Source organism: Eulemur rufifrons, chromosome 9 (genome assembly GCF_041146395.1).
Source record: "Eulemur rufifrons isolate Redbay chromosome 9, OSU_ERuf_1, whole genome shotgun sequence".
Taxonomy (NCBI): Eukaryota; Metazoa; Chordata; class Mammalia; order Primates; family Lemuridae; genus Eulemur; species Eulemur rufifrons.
The window spans coordinates 26,628,677-26,655,740 of NC_090991.1; the positions used below are offsets into that span (position 1 = coordinate 26,628,677).

General features: G+C 38.6%; 2 protein-coding genes across 2 annotated transcripts in view; one reads left to right on the top strand and one right to left on the bottom strand.

The window, feature by feature from the left end:
• Nucleotides 1-334: 334 nt before the first annotated feature.
• Nucleotides 335-27,064, bottom strand: part of PPM1E (protein phosphatase, Mg2+/Mn2+ dependent 1E) — a 192,136-nt gene continuing 165,406 nt past the window's right edge. Inside the window, exons 2-7 of the mRNA XM_069481115.1 lie at nt 20,941-21,059; nt 13,132-13,331; nt 9,640-9,828; nt 7,143-7,286; nt 6,807-6,900; nt 335-1,395 (exon numbers count right to left, since the gene is read on the bottom strand). Of these exons, the coding sequence (XP_069337216.1) occupies nt 335-1,395; nt 6,807-6,900; nt 7,143-7,286; nt 9,640-9,828; nt 13,132-13,331; nt 20,941-21,059 (1,807 nt within the window). The remainder of the gene's footprint in view (nt 1,396-6,806; nt 6,901-7,142; nt 7,287-9,639; nt 9,829-13,131; nt 13,332-20,940; nt 21,060-27,064) is intronic.
• Nucleotides 15,467-18,387, top strand: LOC138391961 (protein boule-like). Its single transcript, XM_069482142.1, has 2 exons — nt 15,467-15,485; nt 17,723-18,387. The coding sequence occupies exons 1-2, from the start codon at nt 15,467-15,469 to the stop codon at nt 18,385-18,387; spliced, it is 684 nt and encodes a 227-aa protein (XP_069338243.1).

Here is a 27,064-nt window from a genome sequence, read left to right on the forward strand (position 1 = left end):
CGTTGAGATTTCAACACTATATATCCTGACATAACTGACTCGTAAGTTTCCACTAGTGATGTGAAGGGATGGTGAGGATGGGGTCATATGTGGGTGTGGAGACACATCACAGGGACCGGTTGTATAGTTTTGCAAGTGAAACTGCCAATACTTTTTTTTTTTTAGATTGAAAACACTGTATTTTGAGTTTCCTAGAGATCTATTTACATTTAAGAATTGAGCCATCCATGGATTCATAATGAAGCACGTATTAGAAATGTCTACCTTGTTTCTACTCTGATAATGGTGTTTTTTACTGGGGGAGAGCTAGCTAGCCTACTTTAAAGAAAAATTATTACATTTTATAGCTCCAGGGGAGATCTGGGTATGGAATATCATCACTCTTTCTGAGCTGCCTCATCATGTTTTCACTGTACTCTTTCCAGCTATTTTGCCTCCATGGTAGGGAATTTCTTAACATCCTATTCCTCTTCCCATTTCGAATAAGTGAGGATAGGCTAGTGCCTATTTTGTGGGAAGGCTCTTGAGCAGAGAGAAATGAATAAAACTTTGGACTAAACCTGAATCCATGCCGCCTCTTTGAGTAGTGGTGGCGAAAATGAGACAATCTAGAACCTCTGTTTCCCAGGGATTTGAACTGTTCATTTTCCAACCCAGAACAGACAGGAGACAAGCTCTCCGTTCTGTGTATCTGCTGCCCTGTCGAACCCAGATTGAAAGAAGCGGGAAACTCTCCAGCACCGCTCCACTGAGGCAATGATGATTGAACTGATTTTTCCTCCATTATTAGCTCTTTAGTAAGATTTGCTTGCTTTGGTGCACCAGGACCAAACATCTCAACTGGTGGCAAAAACTGGGCACTGTGAGGTTTGCTTGCTTCTATTTGTGTGAGATCTAGGTAGCCTGGGTCTTCCAGCACGTTGATTTGGGACCCTGGGCTCAGGCTAGTTCTATCAGTGAATGAATCCACGCGCCCATCATAGCCTAGATCGGCGGGTGCTGAGCACTGGTGCTGCGGCCAAGGGCGTTTGCACTCTCCATGATTCTCCTTATCATCCCCACCATCTTCTTGCCCTCCTTGAAAAGAGTTCTCTGTCCAATCTGATTCCTCACTAACATTTACAGCTTTGTTCATGTCCCTCAGGAATACCACAATAACAGTGATGTTATCACTTGACCCAGCATCACGAGCTGATGCCACTAATTTGTGGGCAACCATGCTGCTGTCTCCGTTATTCTCTTTCAAGTGGTCAGACACAACTTTCACTGCCTCGTCAGGGTTTACCGTGTCGTAGAAGCCATCACAGGCCAGAATGAGGTAGTCTTCGGTCCCGTCCAAAACAGTGGAGGCAGAATCTGCATCTCCACAGATATATGGCTTGTGTTCAGCATCTCCTGTGGGAATTGGGAAGTAGAGCATCAGCAGTCGGACTTTGGTTTACCTCGCGCACTACGAATTTTTCTGGCCAAGACCGTAAGTCTTCTGATCACAGTTTACTCAATTGTGAACTGAATTTACTGGAAAGAATTTATAAAATAAGATTTTGATAAAACACTTGAGTTCTTTGGTAATCAGCAGCTGCTTACTTCTAGTTACGCAATTGCGAGTCACTGGGCTTCATTCCTCTAGCTTAGATTCTGAATCTGTGCCTCTGGCCATGATTTAGGCTTAGCTGAGCAGAGCAACAGTGTCAAATCTAAATTTGTTGCTGTGCTGAAAAATTCAGTCCTACGTAGGAAAACTTTGTTGATTTAGTAGATCTGTTATTTTACTGGTGGTTAGATTAGATTTAATTGAGATTTGAGAACAAGTCTACATTGAAAGAAACAAACCAAATTTCTGATCATTCTCTTCATTGAACACTTAATTTTGTTCTGTCCTTGTCTAGAAATCAATAAATAAGCTTTATGCTATGAGTATGAAGAAAGGTTTGAGTTAGAAGGGATTTTAAAAATCAAGTCGAACTCCTCACGCCAGGAAAAAGTTATGAGGCTGATCCAAGCCACACACAAGGGAAGTGGAAGGCACTTCTCTTGCTCCCCAGTCTGTTTGGCTTTCAATATTTTAATGCTCTACTGTAACTTCTAGAGAACAGACAAAATGTATGACCATTTTTTTCCTGTCTTCAGAGATTCCCATATTCTTGCTTGCTTAATGTCTCTTTCCCCACCTACTAATGTTGAGACCCCCAGGCCCTGTCTGTGCCTTTATTACTTCCTTTTCTTACTTAGCTCATCCATTCACAGACTGACATTTGAGCTGAGCCTGGAAGGATAAGATAGAGAAGTTCCCTCAATTAAAGGAACAGCGTAAACAAAGACACAGAGGCAGCTGTTAGGGAATAATTGTAGCGGAGAGTAGAGGGCTTAGAGTGAGCCGGGAGACCTCAGGCCCACGCTAAACCAGACTGTTGAGATAACTGATCATCCACAGTGTGTTTAGAACTTTCAGATCCAGAGCAACTTCCAAATCCATTCATTATTTTCCTTTGGGTACTTGGAAAGAGCCTAGCAAAAGAGTCCTTAGCCTATCAGGTAACAAAGTAGCTTATGACTACAACAAGGGACACTCATTCACTTCTTTATAAAAACAAAAACACAGGGCACTAAGAACAGTAATTCGTAAAGTAGGGGATCATAAGTCGTCATTAAATAGCGTTTAAAAAAGTAAAAAATAGGCTGGGCTCAGTGGTTCACACCTATAATCCCAGCACTTTAGGAGGCTGAGACAGGAGGATTGCTTAAATCCAGGAGTTCAATACTAGCCTGGGCAACATAGCAAGACCCTGTTTCTACAAAAAACTTTTTAATAATTAGCCAGGCTTGGTGGCACATGCCTGTAGTCCCACGTACTTGGAAGGCTGAGGTGGGAAGACTGCTTGAGCCCAGGAGTTTGATGTTGCAGTTGGCTATGATCATACCACTGCACTCCAACCTCAGCAACAGAATAAGACCCTGTCTCTAAAAATAAATAAATAAATAAATAAAAAATAAACTCCGGATATGTACGAAGTCTTTATCAATTATAAATTAGTGGCAGATAGCTTAGGCGTTGAAGACACCAGCACTAGAGTCAGACTGCCTGGGTCCTAATCCTAGCTCTTCCACTTGTTATCAACACAACTCTCATCAATTACTGTCCTTTCCATTGCACTAAAACTGAACCTTTTGACTAGGGGGAGATAAATTGAATATAAATAAATGTACTTAAGTGATCTGGCTATATATTCAGTATTCTGGTATCTGTTATAGATTCTCTTCTACCCAAGAAAGGTTTTTCTCCAATGTTTCACATCCCTGCTTAATCCTCAGATAGGCCCAGAAAGCTCAATAGGAACCCTATGGCCAACTCTGCCAGAACCAATGTAGGCAACATGCTTTCTCTAACAGGTTGCTTGATTGGATATGCAGAACAACAGATAATTGCTTAATATAATTACCTGTGTTAGTATACCTATTAGATAAGAAACTAGTCTTTTGACCCTATAAATAATGCTCATCTTCACTCCTTCCATTCATTCTCAAACATATAACCCTCTCATCTTATTCATATCTAGGCTAGTTTCCATTTCATTCTTTTTTTTTTTTTTTTTTTTTTTTTTTTTGAGACAGAGTCTTGCTCTGTTGCCCAGGCTAGAGTACAGTGGCATCATCATAGCTCACAGCAACCTCAAACTCGTGGGCTCAAGTGATCGTCCTGCCTCAGCCTCCCGAGTAGCTGGGACTACAGGTGTGAGCCACCACGCCCAGCTACTTTTTTCTATTTTTAGTAGAGACGGGGTCTTGCTCAGGCTAGTCTTGAACTCCTGAGCTCAAGTGATCCTCTCGCCTCGGCCTCCCAGAGTGCTAGCATTACAGGCATGAGCCACCTTGCCTGGCCCGTTATTTCTTACAGTAGTCAAAATCATCTTTCTCGAGAGTGGCTTTAATTTCATCAACCTCACTTCTATACTATAATGCCTCCCAATAGCCTATTAGAGCTAATTAAAACCCAATCCTGGGATCAGTGTCCTCCACCAATCCACTTTACTAAATTTCCTTATCCCCTACTCTACCTGACTGTATTATTATCATCATTATTATTTTCTGAATTCGACTTCTAAAAATAAATGTGCTCTGACTCATACTGTTCCCAAAAATGTTGTTTTAGTGCTTCAATTAAAAGACTATTGCAACTGTTAGTTTGGAACAGAACATACAAAGATTTGCACGGAGAAAATGCCTGCCAGAATTCTGGCTTTTCACCTGCTCTACTGTAGGGTGTCAAATTCATGACATTTCGCCCCCAAATTTGATAGGAAAGCATGAATATCCATTTCATGGTAGAAATGGCAACATCCTGTTGTCTTCATCCTCCTCTCTCCATATGTTAGGAAACATATCATGCCTCTGTCAACTTTGGATCATAAATCTGAAGGGCTCATAGGGAGAAACTGTTGAAAAGCTTTTCATTTTTAAACTATCATTTATTTCTTAAGTAGAGTTAAACTTTGCTCAGGAGTCCTTTTTCTTGTCCCTTTGTATAGTCCCCTATTTTATTCCATGAGCTTTCCAAATCTTTCTCACATTCTTCAACTCCCAGTTAAGCTACTGGATTTTCGTAGATGGCCTAATTTCCTACTTCAAAGAAAATTAAGTTTATCAGGGTTGAATTTCCACAATTCCTACTGCCCCCACTTTTTTTTAGTGTGTAGAGATTCACCTATATCCAGTACCATTTCCTCGAGGAAGAGGTGGCCCTTTCCCTTCTCAAAGCCAACCTGTTCTGTTGGTCCTGTCTTCCTAGGATGCTAGCTTCTCTACTCTCTCGTGTTCAGTTTCTCCTCTACTTGCTTTCTTTTTCCTAGCAACATGCTCAAATCAAAAATATCATCATCCTAAAAACAGAAACAATAAAAGGAACCCTTTCCAAATCGGTTTTTCCCTCAAGCCACCACACTATTTCCTTTCTCCCATTCACCATCAAGCTGCCCAAGAAACTGAATCTGCACCTGCCCCTCATGTTATTGCTCATTCTCCCTCAGCTGACTGTGCTCTGTGACCCGAGTAGTGGATTTTTCCACCTGCCAATCTGCCTCATGAGTTTATACCCTTCTCCACATCCCATTTTAGCTGAGTGACTGCCCATGCAGGCGCTGTCCACTCTGGCCCACCTCCCATACGGTCACTACCAACATCTTTATAAATGCAAACCTGATTCATGAGGCCCCTCTGCTTACTCACCTGGGAAAGTCCAGGCTACTTAGCCTCGCAGTAAGGCCCGTCGCAATATGGCACCAGCACTGCTAATCTCTTACCACTCCCACCCTCTGCTCTAGACTCCTGTACTTGTTGCTATGCCTGAAATACTGCTTGTCCTTTCAAACCCCCGTGTATTTATACTTCCCTGTTCCTGGGATTTCCTTCCCTACACACTCTCCTCCACATCCAACTCAAAGTCACTTCCTCTGTGCAGTCCCCCTTATTCTTAGATTGTCACTTACTCAAGGACCTTCTTCCCCTGCTTTAGTTTCCCCTTTTATATTTTTAGAAGCAAGAAAAGGCAAGTATCCTCTAGTAAGTTGGTTCTGTAACAAATATTAAAGATACTCCTCAATCCTCTGACAGAGACAGGTAAGATCAAGGGGAAGCGGTCTTTGGTTAAGAGTTGTCAAAAATAATTCCATATAGGTTGTATTTTAGAAATGAGAAATTCCCCTTTTTGGCCTTTTTCTAAAGCTAATAACTCCCTCCATCTAAGGTAAAGCCAACTCTCAATTTTTCAGAAGGTATTTGTAGAATCTTTTAGCTATTTCTCTCAGCCTTCTGCTGCTCATATTTGGGCCACTTCACAGTTTGCCGGCACCTTCCTAAAGAGCGAGAGGAACTCAAATCAGTGGTGAAGCTAAATCCTTTAAGATTTTCTTAATGTTCTGGAATTTTTCTGGTAATGATAAACTAAATTTGGGGACTGGATGTGAATTCCATTCATCCATGTTATCCCTGTGGCCAATTACTTCATTTCTTTAGGGAAGCAGAGATTAAAAACTGTAGTATATATACATCACCCACATATATACACATATCAATTTATTCTTTTTTAAAAACCAGGAAATGAATCTAAGCCATGAAGCCTAAAAATAATAAACCCATAATAAACCCAGGGCCCAAAGTGAAACAAAAACAGAAACAGATAACTTAGTTCTTTGACCTATACCCTTCCAGTTTCATTGACTTTCCCCTTCTTTTGAAAAATTTAAGTCCCAGGAAGGCAGATTCTTTGAAACCCCAGGGTTGTCTGACAAATTACTGTATTCCACATATATTACATATATTTCCACATAAAAATAGCTTTTATGTCAAAAGAACAATGTTTTTCCTATGAATTTATTATCTGTTTCGTCATTTTAAAAATTCATTGAAAAAACTTAAAGATATAAACAATAACTATGGGTAAAATATGCAGAGAGGCTTCCATTCTCTGGAAAATACTGATTTAAGCTAAATATGACCTAAATGGAAAGAAATGAGGATCACAGTGGTTTTAAGCAGATTTATGTACTAATGATTAAAGGTTTCCATTAAAAAAAAAAGGACAGAAACTAGTAAATTCTTCATTTTTTGATATGATTCCCTTTTAATAATGAAATTTAAGTATATAAATGGACAGTTAATTAAATAATTAAAAGAGGCATTGTCCAGTTATTTTAAATAATAAGCACTCTGTTAATATAAATTGTCATCTCAGGTTCCTTTGTGTCACAGTAAGTATAAGACAATGAGCTAGAAGAGGACAGTTTGGAGACACAAAAATTTGTTTTTCCTACCAATAGCTCTGGACACCGATAGACTTCCATTCACCCTCCAGGCACCAAACCAGACTACACAACCTCCAAGCGCCTCAATTCGCTGCTTTTCATCCTAAACAGCAATGCAATAAAAAGAAGCAAATAACTGGATTCAGGATTTATTCATCTACTTTAACAGTAAACAAGAGATATAGTACTCATCAGCTTCATGAAAAGGTTCTCTGTATTTCTCCATTGGAAGGTGGGCATAGTTGCTGAGATAGTGGCAATAATTATAATAATTATGTGAGTCCTAATTAATAACTAGAAAACTGCCTTTATGGCATGTGCTCTAATAGAACAGACCATACTTACCTCTCTGTCTGGTTTGTGTGGCTTCATTAGTTCAACAGCTTGGCCCTTTCTCACAAGCATAACCTGGGAATCGCCCACCCAGGCCACATGTAGCATATTGCCTCTGATGAAAGTCACCACGCCTGTGGTCCCACATCTTAAGCTCTGCAAATAGTTTCATAAAACTAGAGTCAGTGAAAATAAATAGACACTAAATTCTCATTGAAAAGCAAGTTATAATTAATATAAACTTTTTAGCCAGGAGGAGACTGTTAATAATGCAATTTCACAAATACACAGCAATTCATATTATTTCTCAATTCATTTTATGTACATGTATGTATTTATGTGTATTCACATGTTAATCCACCTGATCTGTAACATGCAAGGCAGGGATGATTACTATTTCCATTTTTAATACAGATAAGAAAACTATGGCAGGTTATGTGACTTACCCAAGGACAGGTAACTGATTAGTACACAAAACAGAACTGAAAATTCTTTTTCCTGCCAGTCCTGTGCTAAATCCACTGCATCAATCCTTAAAGATTTCTAAATTCTGGTCTCTTTTTCGTGACTAACCTACTATATGTTCAGTGCGAGAGTCCGAGCTGTACGAAATCATATATAAAGCATCTGACTGGTATATAACAAATGCTCCCAGTCTCTGGATATTAAGATAAGGAGCCAAGACATAGCATACATTCCCTGGAGTACTAAGATGCTTATACCTTTTAAAAAAAAAATCCTCCCTACAATATTTTTAGGGGCCTTTGCTTTTGGAACATCACATAAAGAACTAACAGCCTGGAATTTCACTGCTGTAGCTACCACTGTAGTTAAAGCTCTTGATCCTCCTATACTAAAATGACATCTCCATCTGACATGAGTCACCACCAAATGAGCATGACTTTCTGTTACTAAGGACCTGGCCTAAATTAGAACCAATGCGTCAGGGGTGGTAAAAGGTCCCTTGTATCCAAAGAGAAAACAACTTCTCATTTTCCCTATGTAGGGAAAGTTTGTTATAAATCCTCACCCACCAATAAAATATCTTCCCACACAGAACATTCAAAAACTCAGCCCCTTGGAACACATGATAAAGACACTTGAGTGCCTGTGCCCTGTAGAGAACAGGAGGCAGGGCTGCCTCACAACAGGAATAGCAACTTTCTTCCCAGCAGTTAGCAGCACACAGAAGCACAAGAAGGAAAAAGTGACTGCTGAGACAAACCTAAATTATTCAAGAGAACTATTGGCAGAAGTGAGAGATACCAGGATCATTGACAAAACAAATGAGGTAAAACATGGCCAGGAAAAAAAGCCATAATTTTGAGGAGAGGAATAGAATAGAGCATGAAGACAAAGTGATTCTCTTTGTTCCATAGTGGTGATCAGCTATGTACAGATCACCTACCAGGGGCCTAGTCTCGTCCTCGGTCAGCATGATGAGAGCCAGCAGCTTCTAGAGAGACAGCCAAGCAGAACGCTGGTCCCTCAGGAGACTAGGAAGGTGTGAGGGCAAGAGTTTTGTTTTATTTTCCAGCCCCACCTCTTTATGTGAAACTCTAGTGGTAAACTGTTGTTGAACCTGAGTATTAATCCAAACTTGGGGGACAAAAGAGAAGGTAAAGAATATGTCTCCTGGTTAATACCACATACTTCTAAATTATTGTTTCATTAATTCCAAGCCCCATTATTGTTTTGTAGCATAACTATGAGATCAAAGAAATGGATTAAATGATTAATTACCCTTATGTCTCCAAGTTCATTTTAAAAAGAGTTACTATTTAAGTCATAGGGCAGAAGGCTTATGTTATATATGTAATTCTGTAATTACTTTTAAAAATTATTTTTAACTGGTCCCCAGTTAAAAATCCAATATAGTGTTCTGTAGTTAATTATGTACCAAGGTCCAGAATGGTAATTTTTTTTTTTTTAGACCTTAATATAGAAACCTTGTCATTCATTCAGAGTAAGAAACTTAGGTTTGATTAACCTTAGCAATATAGGACAAGAGCTATGACTTCTTCCTGTTGAGAGAAAATCAGTTCAAAGATCATCTAAGGATTCACCCTCTCCAAGCAAATTTTCCCTCAAAAGATACATAGCAAAACACTGCCTACCCATTTAGAACCAAATGTATGGAAGTAATCCCAGTTTCTGTTTCTTTTTTAGACCATTGTTTTATTCACCATATCCAATCTTGTCAGCAAGAGTCTGCTTAGAGAGATGGTCCTGGTGTGAACCTGACAGGCAATGGTGAATAAAAGAAGGATAAAACTCACTGGCCAAATCTGGCAGTGGTTACAGAAATGAATCCAGAAAATTACAGCTTGGGAGTTTCTGTACAGTACATCATTGTACCCCACTGAAACTATTTCTGAAGAGGGAATTAGACTTACAACTACAACAGAAGCCAACACGGCAGGTCAAGAATACGGAATCTAAACAGCTCTTTACCCACACAGACCAAGCTGAGCTCGGCTAGTGCATTCATAGCTGGAAAGTGGCATACCTCCCTGGCTGCTTTCTGCACAAACCGCTCATCAGTGACCCGGAAGGCCCGGCACAGGGCCTCGGCAGGATCATGGGGGAACATCTCCTGGCGTACTAAGTTAACGTGGAGGTGAACGGAGGCGTAAATGGCAGCATCCACTCCCCCATGGCCATCAAACACTGCAAAGTAAGCTTGTTCTTCCTGGTCCTGTCAACAGAAACGTAACAGTTAAGGGAGTTGGGTATAGAATGATTCAAATGAACCACGCCCCTGGAATCACTGTTGTCCATCCTTCTCCTCCACTGCACTGGTCTCACTCAGAATAACGAGACTAATTGTTTCTCTTTTCTAACATGCCTGATCAACTGCTGAAATACCTGCAATATTAGGGCATCTGTGTTTACACACCAGAACACTGGAACACATCATGCCCAATTAGCTCAGGCTGAAGTGCCTTCTCTCTCTGTGAAAGTTGTTGTCTTGTACCATGGAAACCACCCACATACATTTGCTTCTAAATTGCTGTTACAAGTTGGAGGGTGGGGAAGGAAAAAGAAGGTATGACAAGGATTGAGCAAAAGCTGTTCTGTATTGAGTGCTTTTTTCAAAACACAAGTATTTTAATAGTAAAATTAGAACCTGAGAACAATAGAAAATAATAGGCCTTCCAGCACAAGGCCAATTATGTTCAGGTTTAAAATACATAAAGACATGAAAGCATACACATGTTGCCAAACTATAATACCTCTTTCATAAATCATTCATAGTCACATTGAATTCTTACCATAAATAGCACAGAGTCTCTAAACTAGTTAACCAAACTTGAACCACATCAAATGGTTCAAGCCCAGATGCTCTGTGTGGCTGACCACTTTGCCTCGCCCCATGATTTAGCTTCACATTCCTTTGCAAAGGCAACTGCCAGGGGAGGATCTTCCAACCCTGTGCTTTGTCTTGACAAAAGAAACTTAATCATAAGATTACATTTCAACCATTAGGAAGGTTGTTTCTTCATCTTCAACTCAAGTGTTTAAATCTCAGATCTGTCTCACTTAGGAGATCTGTGACTCCCTGTACTCTCACTGAGTCCTGAGCTCTTACTAGGCAACAGTACATGACGGTTTTCATTTGCCTTTTGACTTCTTTTTCCTTAGGCCCTGTCATTGAATCTTGAGCAAATCATATAGTTTTCTTACACTTGTTTTCTGTTAAGTAGGGATGAGTTGCTATCTCATGGGGATTTGGAAGGGCTACTAAAACAACAGGTATATCTGTGCTTTGAAAAAGTTCTTTTTAAAGGGTATATTACCAAATATAAATGTCCATAGAATAACACCCAAATACTATGAAATCTATGTCTAATACACAGATTATAACTAGTTCATTTAGCAATTTAATGCCACTGAAGACTGATTAAACAGAACTATCTAGAAATAATCCCAACATGTGGAATTTCTATATCCACTAAAGCAGTACTCATTTTTAAGCAACTCAGTATAGCATCAGAAGAAACAAAAGGGAGCCACGTGGATTTCTTTAAAAAAAAAAAAAAAAAATAGTATAGCTTCTTTTCTAAAAAACAAACAACATTTACTGATGTTTACTAATGTTTTCCCTATTATAATAATGTTTGATAATTTAGACTAATAGAGAAGTGTAAAGAGGGAAATAAATAATCACCTATAATCCCACCATCCACAGATAACTAGTCTTTTTTATATACATATTTTTTTTTTTTTTTTTTTTTTGAGACAGGGTCTCGCTCAGTCACCCAGGCTAGAGTGCAGTGGCATCAACATAACTCACTGGAACCCAAACTCCTGGGCTTAAGCCATCCTCCTGCCCCAGCCTCCCGAGCAGCTGAGACTACAGGCATGTATCGCCACACCCAGCTAATTTTTCTATTTTTTTGTAGAGATGGGGTCTCACTCTTGCTCAGGCTAGCCTTGAACTCTTGGCCTCAAGCAATCCTCCTGCCTTGGCCTCTCAAAGTGCTAGGATTACAGGCATCAGCCACTGTGCCAGCCTACATGCATATTTTTAAAATAAAATTAGGATTATGCTGTGCATAAAATTTTATATCCTACTTTGTCATTTATCATATCATTAGCATTTCCCCATGTCATTAAGTATTATTCAAAGACATTATTTTCAGTGGCTTATAATATATATCTATGAGCATATCATAGTTATTCCTTTTTATGATTTAGATCATTTTCAATATTTTATTATAAACAATGTTATATAAAATATTTAGGTCAAACAAAACATAGAAGACTTTTCTGTATTTCTATTTCATTATAATAAAGAATTAAAAGTGAAATTACCAGATCAAAGGATGTGAAAATCTTTAAGTTTCTAAATGTATGTTGCCACATTGCTCTCAAAGCCTAGTTCACTATACCAAAGGTGCTCCTTTCTGAATTAGGCCTTTAGGCTGATTTTGAAATTAGAAGGCAAAATAAAAATCAACCAAGTCAACAAACAACAATAATGCCCTTAAATATGAGTATAATTTCCAAGTGGGTGTAGTGACATAGGACATAGTCACACAAGAGCCTTTTGGGTTACATTTGCATGGGTGTGGTACTGGAAACATAGACATCAGCTGATCCATCTTTATAACTAAGCACCAATTACCAACCCACCATCACTGCTGATTAAACCTTGACAGCTAAAATTTAAATTTAGCTGCTAAATGAAGGAAATGTGCTTTGTACAAATTACTACATTGTAATTTTTAAGTTATGGACTTGAGTAAAGAAAAGAGGCAAATGACAGGCAAAGGAAACAAACCTACTTCTGTTTGCATTAACATAATATATTTAATAGAAAAAGAAGGGAAAGTGAACAAGAAAATAGTTATTAAGCTGACAAGGCTCATATGGATCCAATTTGTCAGTCACAGAGATTCATGAAATGTAATTCCAGCTACTTTCCTCTCTCAGAGACCGAGATTTTAAAAAGAAAATCACATGAAATCAGAAAACTGTCTCAGCCTTAAATCATTCTTTTATGTTTGTGTTTGTGTTGCTTCAGCAGCACAGTAGTGTGAAAACTTGATAAACACCATTTGATTATACTATAGAAATAGTTTCCTTTGAAAAAACAGCTTTATTGAGATATAGTTTTGGGAGTTTTTTTGTTTGTTTTTTATTTTTTGCTCATATAGACCATAGAATAGCTCTGGAAGATTACGCAAGAAACTCTCTTGCCTTCACGGAGGGGAACTGAGTATCTGGAAGACTAGGATAATGAGAGAGAGATTTTTATTTTCCCAATTTTGAACCATGTGAATGCATTATCTATTCAAAATAACATAAAATAAATCGTTCCTTTTCCATTGTCTAATGCAAGCAAATTTGTGCCACTTTGCATTTAGTCCTTCTCTAACCTATGAGAGATACTATTCGAAATATATCAGAAGTTCTCCTTTTCTAACAGGACCATGAAGGTGTTTGTTTTGTTTTGTGTTTTAAATCTCACTGACTCTCCAGAAGTGCCCTTTACCTCTAGGTTGAAGAGCATATTAAAGTCAGGAATGCAGACATGTTTGTCCTCCATTTTCCTGCGCATGTTTTTGATGGCATGGATTGATGTCTCATAATAAAGCTGGGGTCTCCTGCGGAGAGGGAAGTCTTTCACCCAGCTGCAGCAAATCTCGTGTAGTTTGCTGAAGACAGAACGGGCCAATTTCACTGTCTCAATCTCTGTGAAAGAAACACAGAAACCCCCAATGAAGAGCCTTGTAAAACTGCTTTTCAATTGCCTTCTTGGTAAAGACAGAAGTAGGTCACCTTAGTCAAGTTCCTCCTTAATAGAAGAAATTCATCCTCAAGAAAAATGAAATGCTTCTGAAGAAAGAAAATGACAACCTGTCTAGTAGAAAATCATCAGCCAGCAGCTGTCATCAAGATATCCTTATGTCATGAGGAGAAAACCTGTGGCCAGGGCTGGACCTATTCCTAGGCTTGATTTCTTCCAGCCTGGGAAATGCTCTGGCCACACTGCTCTCCAGTTCAGAGCACTGGTTCCTCTTTGGTTGGCTGCTACGGTATCACCTGGAGAGCCAAGCATCCTCTGCTTAGAAGAATGACTGCAATGTGAACAGTGGTTATCCAGCTAATTGCAATATGAAAGACCTAGGAAAACAGCTTACAAACTGTAGGAATAAAAAGATTTACCTTGATTACCATTTGTCTTTGTCCTTGCCTTTCTTCCTGACCTCCTTCCTTAGATCCAGTTCCCTAACTTTTCTCTCTATAAATGACCATCATTTGGAACTGAATTATATATTTTTGCTATTTGATGTATTTATTAAAGTTTTAGGCAGTAGTTTAAATAGGTTAGCCAAAAGGTTAACAAATGAGCTAAAAGTTTTATATTTCCCTGAGGAAAAATAATACTTAAATTCTGTCTACATGTGTGACCTTGAATAGAAAAAAGGAGACAGCCATCAGGGGAGCAGTCTGCTACATCACCTGAAGTCTGCTATTGACCTGTGACCTGTGAGCTAGAGTAGACCAGCTGACTTCTGGGGCAGACTCGCGTCCCTCAGTACATGGACAGGTGTGTAAGCCTGTCAAGCAGCACAGAATGGACTGAAGAGATTGTATCTCACATCATTTTACCCTCCACTCAAGTTGTCCTCCACTTCAACTGCAGCTACTGAAACAACCAAGGGGAAATTAGGTTTTCTCAGGCCAGTATTTTAGAGGGCCCTCCTACATCTCAGGTAAAAAAAAAAATTTAGAACTTAAAAATTTTTTTACTTTACTAAATCAGATACAGCTTGACAGCCTGAGGAAATACGTGCCAGATGGGCAATGGCTGCACATGCCTCCTCCAATCTAGAACACAAATCCCAAAGAAGAGAGACTATATGTTCTAGAACAGCCTGGTAACTTGGATTCCCAATTTTATTCCAAGTCCTGCCTTTCCCTTAATCTGTGACTACATTTACCTGTTTTCTTCTTCAAAATTCTTTTAAAAATGACTATTCGAAAAGCTGATCTCAAGTTTTTTGTTCCTTTTTTCTCCTCATTAACATAGCACAGGGTGGTAAGTCCTGTTTTGTGCTTTGTCCCCCTTAACATTTTTATATAACTGAAAATCAAGGGTACACTTGAAAGAGAAGAGAAGTTCAAAAAGGAAATACAGCCTGAGGAGATATGCACAAGAAGAAAACTGAGACCAATAGACAACATTTTGATTGTTTTGAGTAACTCCAATTTTTTTTAAGCACTAGCTTTCAGCCGGCAATTACCTACTTGTATCACTTTGACCCATCTGGTCCCTGCAGTACTACTGCCCCCAAATGTAGACCCTGAGATGGGTATGTCCTCATATGACTCAATCATAACAGGATTACAAAACAATCAAGTGAATTTAGAAACTGTGAGGAAGAATGGGGTGGGGTGAAACAAATAACTGATATTAACTAACAGGATAGTTCCTAGATTCCCAGATAATAATATAAACCATTATATCATTCTTTGTTTTGTATGATACTCTTGTTATATAGACCTGTGCTGTCCAATAAGGTAGCTACTAACTACATATGGCTATTTAAATTTAAGTTAATTAGCCAGAAACAATGGCGCATGCCTATAGTCCCAGCTATTCAGGAGGCTGAGGCAAGAGGATCTCTTGAGCCCAGGAGTTCGAGGCTGTCATGCATTATAATCACACCTGTGAATAATTGCACTGCTCTCTAGCCTGGGCAACATATTAATAACAAGACTCATCTCTTAAAAGAATAATAATTAAATAAAATTTAAAATTTGGTTTTTGGATCATATTAGCTATATTTTAAGTGTTTAATAACCACATGTGGCTAGAGGTCATGACATTGGACAACGCAGGTAGGGAGCATTTCCATCATTGTGCTATCTATTGGCCAGAGCTGGTATGGACAGATTTAAATTGGTTAGAGGAAACAATACCAGTTTCCTCTAATATTTGGTAAACCACTAGGTCTGTTCATCCCCCCTTCCCAGTTGCTCCCTCCATCATGTTCCCTGATATTTGTTTATACCATCTATTATAGCTATTAACCACATTTTGTAATAATAGATAACATTTATTGAGTATTTGCTACATTCTCTGCCTGTAGAGCATATCACAAATAGGTAAAACTATTCTCAGTCCTAGGTCTGGCTCTAAAGTCCATGCTCTTCATATCCCAAATCAGACTGCAGATAGAAACTGTCTTAATTGTCCTTGATTAGTCATAGTGTAGTCCCCAGAAGACAGCAGAGGCTCATTAGATGTTTATTGAATAAATGAATATGCAAACTTATATAAATTAATAACCACTAAAATATTAAAATATGTATATGCTTCTTGTCTTCTGCTTCATCTCTCCGCTTCTTTCTACAATGGTACCACTCTCTTTCAGTTACTAAAACCTTAAAATATGTTTTAATATCAGAAGTCCTAGTTTTCCTACCTATAACTCTTAATTTTAAAAGATGTCACTTGGGGTCGGAGTTGGTGGCTCACGCCTGGGATCCCAGCACTTTGCGAAGCCAAGGTGGGAGGATCACTTGAAGCCAGGAATTCAAGACCAGCCTGGGTAACATAGCAATGCCCTGTCTCTACAAAAAATTAAAAAGTTAGCCAGGGATGGTGGCATGCACCTGTAGTCCTAGCTACTTGGGAGGCTAAGGTGGGAGGATCACTTGAGCCCAGGAGTTCAAGGCTGCAGTGAGCTACGATCACACCACTATACTCTAGCCTGGGTGACAGAGCAAGACACTGCCTTTAAAAAAAAAAAAAAAAAAAAAAAAGATGTCACTTGGGTAGTTTGACACTTATTTTTCCTTTCTAATTATTTTGCCAAGTTTGGGCAGGAGAACATGTTGCTATTATGTTTGGGATCACATTGAATTTATAGATAAATTTGTAAAAATTGACTTTTTTCATATTGAGTCTTATTCAGGAATAAAATTATATTGTTTTATTTAAATCCTCTTTATGTTGTTCAAGAGTTTTAATATAGGTCCTTCATATTTCTTAATCACTTTATTTCTGGTTGCTTATTTGCCATTTTGAATCAGAACTTTGCTTTAATGTGTCCTTTGAAACCTAGCAGACGTTCCTCTTTCTTTCAGTGACATTTCTTTCTTTCTTTACTCTCAGTATATGTGCATCTAGGGGCAAAATATATGATTCAGGTCTAGCCAATTATAGAATCACATTCCTCTGGCCACAGTGATTGGTTCAGGAATGGAAAATGATCCAAACTGGGCTGATTAAAGTGAATCCTTTGACAAACGTGAGAGCAACTGAGGAAATCTACTCTTGTTTTCATGCTCAAGTTGAACTTGGGCAAAGGAAGACCTGGCACTCCTAGAACTCATCTTGCCACCACATGGAGCCTGAAAATAAAATCAAGATGAAAGGGAGTACAGCTGAGAGCTGGAGAAATGCCAGGTACTGCTGATACCATTTGAAGCCTCGAATCCAGCTGTGTGGCCCTTACCCTGAAGGGTAGCCAATAAATTCTGTTTTGCTGAAGCCACACAATTGGAGTTGTGTTTTGTGGTCACTTACAATGGAAAAGTTCCTGAGTATACATTAAGCATAAATACTAGATTTTAGTTTGAGCCAAATTTTGTCCTATGATGTCCAAGATATATCCTACTTTATTAAGACTATTTTTAAAATTAAAAATGGATATTGAACATTATCAAATGCTTCTTTTGGCATCTTTAGAGGTTATTCTGTTTAATTTTCTTTTGACCTATTGATATATAAATTATGCTGATAGACTTCCCGATATTTTTGTTTTGTTCACTGCTATTTCCCCAGTATAATACTGAACATATGGTAGGCCCTCAATAAAATATTCATTGAATGAATTAAGTGTTGTACTCAATATATAAATATTTTAAGATTTTTTTGTTGTTGTTGATTACCAAGACCAGTCTCCTTTTTTAGTTTTGTCTGAGGCAGGTTTTGATATCAGTATTATACTACACAAATTTTCCTTCTTTCCCTATGTATTCAGAGCATTCATTTTAAAAAGCATTGGAATTACCTGTCTTTGATCATTTAAAAATTTTCACCTGGTTTCCCCCCCCCCCCGTTTTTGAAGAGCGGAGAGGAAGATGGAAAACGAGTCCGGGGCGGTATGGTTTCATCACTTTTGAAACACAAGAAGATGCACAAAAAATTTTACAAGAGGCTGAAAAACTTAATTATAAGGATAAGAAACTGAACATTGGTCCAGCAATAAGAAAACAACAAGTAGGGATCCCTCGTTCTAGTGTAATGCCAGCAGCTGGAACAATGTATTTAACAACTTCAACTGGATATCCTTACACTTATCATAATGGTGTTGCTTATTTTCATACTCCAGAGGTAACTTCTGTCCCACCACCTTGGCCTTCACGTTCTATATCTAGCTCACCTGTGATGGTAGCTCAGCCTGTTTATCAGCAACCTGCATATCACTACCAGGCCCCTGCACAGTGTCTACCAGGACAGTGGCAGTGGGGTGTTCCTCAGTCTCCTGCCTCTTCTGCTCCATTCTTATACCTGCAACCTTCTGAGGTTATTTATCAACCAGTGGAAATTGCACAAGATGGTGGATGTGTTCCTCCTCCACTGTCTCTTATGGAAGCTTCAGTTCCAGAGCCTTATTCTGATCATGGAGTTCAAGCAACATATCACCAGTTTTATGCTCCAAGTGCCATTGCTATGCCTGCACCTGTGATGCAGCCTGAACCAATTAAAACAGTGTGGAGCATTCATTATTAAGACACTTGGGCAGCTCTAGTCCAACTCAACTGATTTCTTGTCCAATGATCCTCGTGTGGGTGAGATCCAGCTTCAACGAACCGGCTAGAAGCTGCCCGTTGTGAAACTTAGGGTTAGTTAATACCTCACCATACTTATTTATTCCACTATAAGCTGTCTAAATTTGATGAAATTTGCCTTTTCAGCTGTTCTACAAAATTATTTAGATAGATGTGGCATGTTGGGATTTTTATGTGTTAATCTAACTGTAGTGACCTTTTCTACAACATGTTTTATCCATTCCATAAATAATAATCACATTGGGAAAAAAAAAAAATTTTCACCTGTAGAATTACATACACTGTGACCTTTTCAGGAGATAACTCCTTGACAATTTTCTCAATCTTTCTTCTTAGGTAAACTTTGTTAATTTATATTTTTCTAGAAAATATCCAGGTTTTCTTTTTCTTTTCTTTCTTTTTTTTTTTTTTTTTTTTTTTTTGAGACAGAGTCTCCCTCTGTTGCCTGGGCTAGAGTGCTGTGGCATCAGCCTAGCTCACAGCAGCCTCAAACTCCTGGGCTCAAGTGATCCTCCTGCCTCAGCCTCCCAGAGTGCTAGGATTACAGGCGTGAGCCACCGCGCCCAGCCCAGGTTTTCAATTTATTTACGCAAACTTTCTAATTCTTTTATTTTCCTCTGTATTAGTGCTCTTTTTCCCTTCTTGTTTTTAATTTTTACACTGTGATATTTCAAATTGGTTTTAGGTTGTCTGGACAAGAGTTACATCCACCAAACTGAATTTGTACCAAGTCAGATATGCAAGGTCACTTAGCAAACATTCTGTTAGGGATGACGTACACGTGAAAAGAACTTTAAGGACTTTTTTTGAAGTCTGTTTTTGGAAACAACCAAGAAGAGAGACAAAAGGCACTTCAGTGGGGACTTTAAGCCAGTGACAGCAGGCGTTACTCAGTGTGCTCATTTAGCCCTCTGATGTATGGATAAACACAATATGCCCTGTAGAGTTTCTCCTCAGTGCAATTCACACTGAGTGATTTGGGTTAAATAAATTAAAGATTTGCAAATAGTTTGGAGTTATAATAGATCAATCTAAATCACAGCAAATCACAGCAATAACATGGAGACATTCCTGGGTAATCTCTTGGAAATATTTAAAATCAGAATAACCAATGATATTCACCATAAGAAAAACTCTTAGTTTTACTTTCTTATGGGGTACAGAAAATTCTCCCAAAGCAGGCATATAGGACGACACTTCAATCTTGCTACATTAAGTATACTCCTTTTGCAGGGAGTGGTGTAGGACAGTATATAAATAACTGCTGCTTGAAATGGAAAAAGAAAGCAAAATTTTAAAAAAGGGGTGCAAAAAAGTGAAAATTATCCAAAGTAGCAGTCTATCCCCTCCCAGCTGTAAATTACTCATCGGTCGTTAATGTCACTGTCCTGAGCTGGAGCTGAAATCAGCCATTACACTGGCTGGAATGAGGCAGAATTTAATCTGTCTTTTCATTACAGGGCTTTTACTTTATGCATCAGTACCAGAGGAAAGACCAGTGCTTTGTAGCAGGAATCCTATCCAACTTGACTCTGGAATAATTTGGTTCTAGGTGAATCAGTTACTCTCAGTAAAAACAAGAAGAGTTATTCCGTCTTTGCCAATTTTCTGTCAAAAACAATCTAGAGAGAAAAAGGAAGAACAGGAATGTTTACTTTTATATCTGCCTCACATTCTCTGGAATCTGGCTACTCTGATTCATTAATATATTTTTTGCTCCTTATGTACTGCGTTTAAAGGCAAATGCTTTAAATAGAACAAATAGCATGACATATTAAAATTTCTTAATAATTTTGAGTAGTAGTTCCTTAATTTTTACCAAAGTCTTTTCTTTAGATCCTGTCAAATATGTAAAAGCCTAAGATATTAATAAATATGCCTTTATTAAGAAATAGAGCTTCTGAGTAAAATGGGTATGTGAAGAAAAAAACAAAGAAAAAAAAGAAATGGAGCCTCATTATTTTCCTGGGGGAAAAAAAAGATGTACAATGATCCATGAGATTAAATCACATATGAATGTTTGTCATAAAGAGCTCTATTTATTGGCAGATACAAAATTTAATATAATTAATGAGAAGTTCTGTTACAACTGATTTCTTGAATTTTTAAATCTTTTTACTTGGATTCTTGAAAGTAAGCTAAAAATTTTAAATAGGTTTTGCTCAAACTCTTCCTCCCCTCACCACTCATCCTTTTGTTGTGTCTTCCCATTCCTCATTCTGGTCTTCCCATTTATCTTGATATTACTCATGACAATCTTCTATTGCTCCCATTACTTTCCATATGCTACTCTACCTTTTTAAAAATACACTTGAATTTTTTTCTCTTCTTCCCTCTTTTTATTAATTTGAAAAAATTTTTTGCATTTTTTTCCTCCTGCTACCAGTGGGTAAGTGTAATTAGATTTAGTATTTTGCAGGACCACTCATGTGTAGGCCACTACACATGAGAAGCTTTTAGTATTTTTAGACGAATTACGTAGAAAGGTACTCACCCACAGTCCCTTCTGTGCCATCCGTTTCCTTTGGAATATAATGTGCAGAAAGATCACTCTGAAGGACTTCGTCTGACGTGGCTCTGGCTAAAGCAGCAGCCAAAAAGGAAGGGCAATTACTGAAAGAAAAAAAATAAAAGGCTACTTTCAGCAAGAGAATTAGGAAGTAATACATTTAATATTATTAATGATTAAATGTTAATTATAATATGTTATCTCAAAACAAAATTATACTTTTAAACAATATTCAACAAATATTTCTTGACTGCATATTGTATGGTAGGCACTCTGGGCCCTGGGTATATATTGGCAGACATGGCCCCTGACCTTGTGGGGCTCACAATCCAGTTAGGGAGACAGAAGATAAACAAGTAAACAAATAGGATAAAACTTAGAAGTCAGGTAAGTTTTATAAAAGGAAGCAAACAGGATACAGTGACAGAGAATAGAGAATAGCATGGGTACAAATCTTTTTTGAGAGCTTGGTATGTTTGAGGAACTGAAAGAAACCCAGAGGAGATGACGCATAGCGGGTAAGGGGAAAAGTGACAGGGAATAAAGTCAGAAGAATAGGCAAAGGCCAGTTACACAGACGTTTTAGACCATGATAAGGAATTTGGATTCTACTCCCAAGTGTAATGAGAATTCACACAAGACTGTGAGCAAGATAGTACCACAGTAAGATATAAGAATTAAAATATTGCTTTGACTGCTATGTCAAAGGAAATTAGAAGGGAGCAAGAATAAAGGAGGGGCCAGGTGCCGTGGCTCACACCTGTAATCCTAGCACTCTGGGAGGCCGAGGCAGGAGGATCGCTTGAGCTCAGGAGTTCAAGACCAGCCTGAGCAAGAGTGAGACCCTGTCTCTACTAAAAAATAGAAAAATTAGCCAGGTGTGGTGGCATGCACCCTCTAGTTCCAGCTACTCAGGAGGCTGAGGCAAGAGGATCGCTTGAGCCCAGGAGTTTGAGGTTGCTGTGAACTATGATGACGCCACTGCACTCTCCCTGGAGCAACAGAGTGAGACTCTGTCTCAAAAAAAAAAAAAAAAAAGGAATTGTTAAAAAAAAAAAATAAGTAAATTGTTAAAACCTAGGTGAGAAGAAAAAAAGTGAGTATATTTTGGAGAAAGAAAATACAGAATTGCTGATGATTGGACTTAGAGGTGATAGAGAGAGAAAAGAATTAAGTCTGAGTCCTAGATTTTGGTCTGAGCAAATAGATGTATAGTAAGAATCATCTACCAAGATGAGGAAACCAGGAAAAGAACAAGTTTGCGGAGGAAATGGGGTAAAGTAGAAAACAAGAGTTCATTTTAATATGTTAAATTTGAAATATCTGTGAGATATCTTAGTAAAGGTGTCAAACGGTAATTGGATATTCTAGTGTGGCACTTTGAATTGTTGGGAAATTTGGAAGTCATGAATATATGGATATTTAAAGCAATGATAACTGAAATAATCACACAGGAAGAAAATATAAAAAGAGAATTGTTCTGGATCAGTGACTTCTATATGCCTCCTGGTTTCCCCTCTTGGAATGAGATTATCTTATGCCTCACCATTGTTTGTTGGGTTATGATGGAAAACAGGGTATCAAAATTGACTCTGTAGTTTATAGGTTTTCAGATCAAGTGGAACAGCAGTCAGGGAACTGTCATCAAGAAACCATACCCCAGCCCCACAGGCTGCCCCTGGCAGACATGCCTCCATGCTGCTAAGCAGCCATACTCCTACAACCCAGGCCTAAGAAACAGCCCTGTGAGCCACCCCCACAGACATGCCCCCAGGCTGGTGAAGTGATCACCCACCTGTGCCCAGGGTCTGAGAAACAGTGCAGCAGGCTACTGCCCTCTGGGGAGCATACCTCCCCACACACACCTGTCCAGTGGCCCCACATCCACACTCAGGGCCTGAGAAACAGCCTGGGGGTTCTGCTCCTGGCAGACATGCCTCTAGGCCTTCCCATGCTCAGGGCCTGAGAAACAGCCTGGAGGTTGACCCCAGATGGACATGCCTCTGCAATGCTAAGCAGCTGTGCCCCCAGCCACAGTAAAAGCATGCAGCCCCATCTCTAGCAAGCTAGACCCCAAGTAGGCTGACCCACTAGGTGCACACACATACACCTGAACTGAGAAATAGCCCAATGAATCTACCCCTAGCAAAGCCACACCACCACCATACAAACTCTCGCAGCCTAGGCCACTGAGACACTCACAAACATCACTAGTATAACTTACAGCTAAAGAAACTACACTAAGACTACACTACTGCATCCACCTAGAACCAAAGCCAACACACCCCACCCAACTGACACACTAAGACTCATCCACACAAATAAGTCTTTTCCTACAAAACCTACTCCATAAAATTGGAAGAGGCAACTGTTCCACCAGATGTATAGAAATCAATGTAGGGACACATCAAACATGAACAAGCAAGAAAACATGACACCTCCAAAGGAACACAAGAATTTTCCATTAACGGACCCCAGTCATAAGGAAATACATGAAATGCCAGAAAAAAAAAATCAAAGTAATTATTTAAAACTTAAGATGGGGTCTTGCTGTGTAGCCCCAGCTGCAGTGCAGTGGGTATTCACAGGCACAGTCCTACTACTGATCAGCACAGCAGTTTCGACCTGCTCTGTTTCTGACCTGAGCTGGTTCACCCCTCCTTAAGCAACCTAGTGGTCCCTCACTCCTAGGACATCACCATATTGATGCCAAACTTAGTGAGGCCACCCAGTGGGCATAGTGCTCTATAACCCAGAACTTCTGGACTCAACTGATCCTCCTATCTCAGCTTCCCAAGTAGATGAGACTGCGGGCACATGCCACCACACCCAGCTCAAAATAATAATCTCAATGAAACTCAGTGAGATGCAAGAGAATAAAGACAGACAACAAAATTGGGAAAACAATTTACAATTTGAATAAGAAATTCAACAAAAGGATAGATACCATAAAAAAAGTATCAAACAGGCTGGGTGCAATGGCTCATGCCTGTAATCCTAGCACTTTGGGAGGCCAAGGTGGGAGAAGCTTGAGGCCAGGAGTTTGAGACCAGCCTGAGCAAAAGAACCTGTCTATACTAAAAAATAGGAAAAAAAAAAATTAGGTGTTGTGGTGCTCGCCTGTAGTCCCAGATACTTGGGAGACTGAAGCAGGAGGATTGCTTGAACCCAGGAGTTTGAGGTTGCAGTGAGCTAGGATGATGTCACTGCACTCTACCCGGGCTGACAGAGTAAGACTTTGTCTCAAAAATCAAACAAACAGAAATCTTAGAGCTGGATAATTCAATGAATGAAATGAAATGAAAAATAAAACAGAGCTTCAATAGCAGATTAAACCAAGCAGAAGAAAGAATTTCTGAACTTGAAGACAGGTATTTTGAAATAACTCAGGCAGACCAAGAAAGGATGGAAGGAAGGAAAGAGAGGGAGAGGAAAGAAAAGGAAGGAAGGAAAGAGAGGAAGAGAAGGAGGGAGGGAGGAAGGAGAATTAAAGATTTTAAAACAATAAAGAAAGCCTACAGGATTTACAGGATATAATTAAGCAAACAAATATTCCCATTATTGGTGTTCCAGAAGGAAAAGAAAAGGGAAAAGATGTAGAAAACATGTTTAATGAAATAACAGCTGAAAACTTCCCAAGTCTTGGGAGAGAGGACATCCAGATCCAGGAAGCTCAAAAGTTCCCAAATAGATTCAACCCAAACATGTCTCTCCAAGGCACATTATAGTCAAATTGTCAATAGTCAAAGACAAAGAAAGAATTCTAAAAACAACAAGAGAAAAGCATCAAGTCACTTATAAGGGAATCTCCATTAGACTAGCAGCAGACTTCTCAGTGGAAACCTTATAGGCCAGTAGAAATTTAGATGATATATTCAAAGTACTGAAAGAAAGAAAGAAAAAAAAAAAAAAAAAAAAAAAAAAAAACCTGATAGCCAAGAATATTATACCGAGCAAAGCTATCCTTCAGAAATGAAGAAGAAATAAAATCTTTCTCAAACAAGCAAAAACTAAGGGAATTCATCAGCACTAGACCAGCCTTATAAGAAATGTTCAAGGGACTCTTATGTCTCGAAGCAAAAAGATGATGATCACCATAATTAAAACATGCAAAATTGTAAAATTGACTAGTAGAGCAAATACACAAAGATGAAAGAGAAAGGAATCAAACCTTATCACTACAGAAAGCTGCCCAACCATGAAAATAAACAATAAGAGAGGAGGTAAGGAACAAAAACTATACAAAACAATCAGAAAAAAAAAATCAATAAATGACATGAGTAAGTCCTCACCTACCAATAATAACCTTGAATATAAATGGATTAAATCCCCCAGTTAAAAGATATAGACTTGTTGAATAGATAAAAATACAAGACCCAATTGTTTGCTGCCTACAAGAAACTCACCTCACCTATAAAGACATACACAGACTGAAAGTGAAGGGACGGGAAAAGATATTCCACACAAATGCAAACCAAAAGCAAGCAGGTATAGCTATACTTATATCAGATAAAACAGACTTTAAGGCAAAAGCTGTAAAAAGAGACAAAGAAGGATATTATATAATAATAATGGGATCAATTCAACAAGAGGATGTAACAATTGTAAATATATATGCACCCAAAACCAGAGCACCCAGATATATGAAGCAAATATTATTAGGTCTGAAAGGAAACACAGACTCCAATAATAGTTGGGGACTTCCACATCCCACTCTCAGCATTGAACAGATCATCTAGACAGAAAATCAACAAAGAAACATCAGATTTGAACTGCACCATAGACCAAATGGACCTAAAGATATTTACAAAACATTTCACCCAACAAGCAAAATATACATTCTTTTCATCAGCACACAGAAAATTCTCCAGTATGGAAGAGATGTCAGAACACAAAACAAGTCTCAAAAATTTTTAAAAGTTGGCCAGGTGTAATGGCTCACATCTGTAATCCAAGTACTTTGGGAGGCCAAGGTGGGAGGAATGCTTAAAGCTAGAAGTTTGAGACCAGCCTGAGCAACATAGCAAAACCCCATCTCTATAAAAAATTTAAAAATTAGCTGAGCATGGTGGTGCACACCTATAGTCCCAACTATATGGGAGGCTGAGCCAAGAGGCTCACTTAAACCCAGGAGTTCAAGGCTGTAGTGAGCTATGATCACGCCACTGCACTCTAGCCTGGGTGACAGAGCAAGACCCTGTCTCAAAATAAAATTTTTTAAGTTGAAATTATATTAAGTCTTATCTTACCATAATGGAATAAAACTGGAAATCAATAACAAGAGAAACATTCAAAACTGTACAAATACATGGAAATTAAATAACATGTTCCTGAACAACCAATGGGTGAAGGAAAAAATTAAGAAGGAAATTTTAAAATTCCTTGAAACAAATGAAAATAGAAACACAATATACCAAAACCTATGGGACTCAGGAAAAGCAGTATTGAGAGGCAAGTCTGTAGCAATAAATGCCTACATCAAAAAAGCAGAGATTTCAAATAAACAACTTAACAATACACCTCAAGGAACTAGAAAAGCAAGAAGAAATCAAAATTCAAAATTTCTTTCCTTCTCAAAACTTAGAAGGAAAGAAATAATAAAGATCAGAGCAGACACAAATGAAATAAGACTAAAAATAAATAAAAGATCAATGAAACAAAAAGTTTTTTGAAAAGATAAACAAAATTGACAAATCATTAGCCTAGACTAAGAAGAAAGAGAAGACCCAAATAAATAAAATCAGAAATGAAAAAGGAGGGCTGGGTATAGTGGTTCATGCCTGTCCTATCCTATCCCTGTGGAAGGCTGAGGCGGGAAGATCACTTGAGCTCAGGAGTTTGAGACCAGCCTGAGCAAGAGTGAGACCCTATTTCTACTAAAATAGAAAAAAAATTAGCCAGTTGTGTGGTGTACACCTGTAGTCCCAGCTACTTGGCAGGCTGAGGTAGGAGGATCACTTGAGCCAGGAGTTTGATGTTGCTGTGAGCTAGGCTGATGCCATGGCACTCTAGCCCAGGCAACAGAGTGAGACTCTGTCTCAAAAAAAAAAAAAAAAAAAAAGAAGAAGAAGAAGAAGAAGAAAGAAAGAAAAGAAATGAAAAAGGAGAT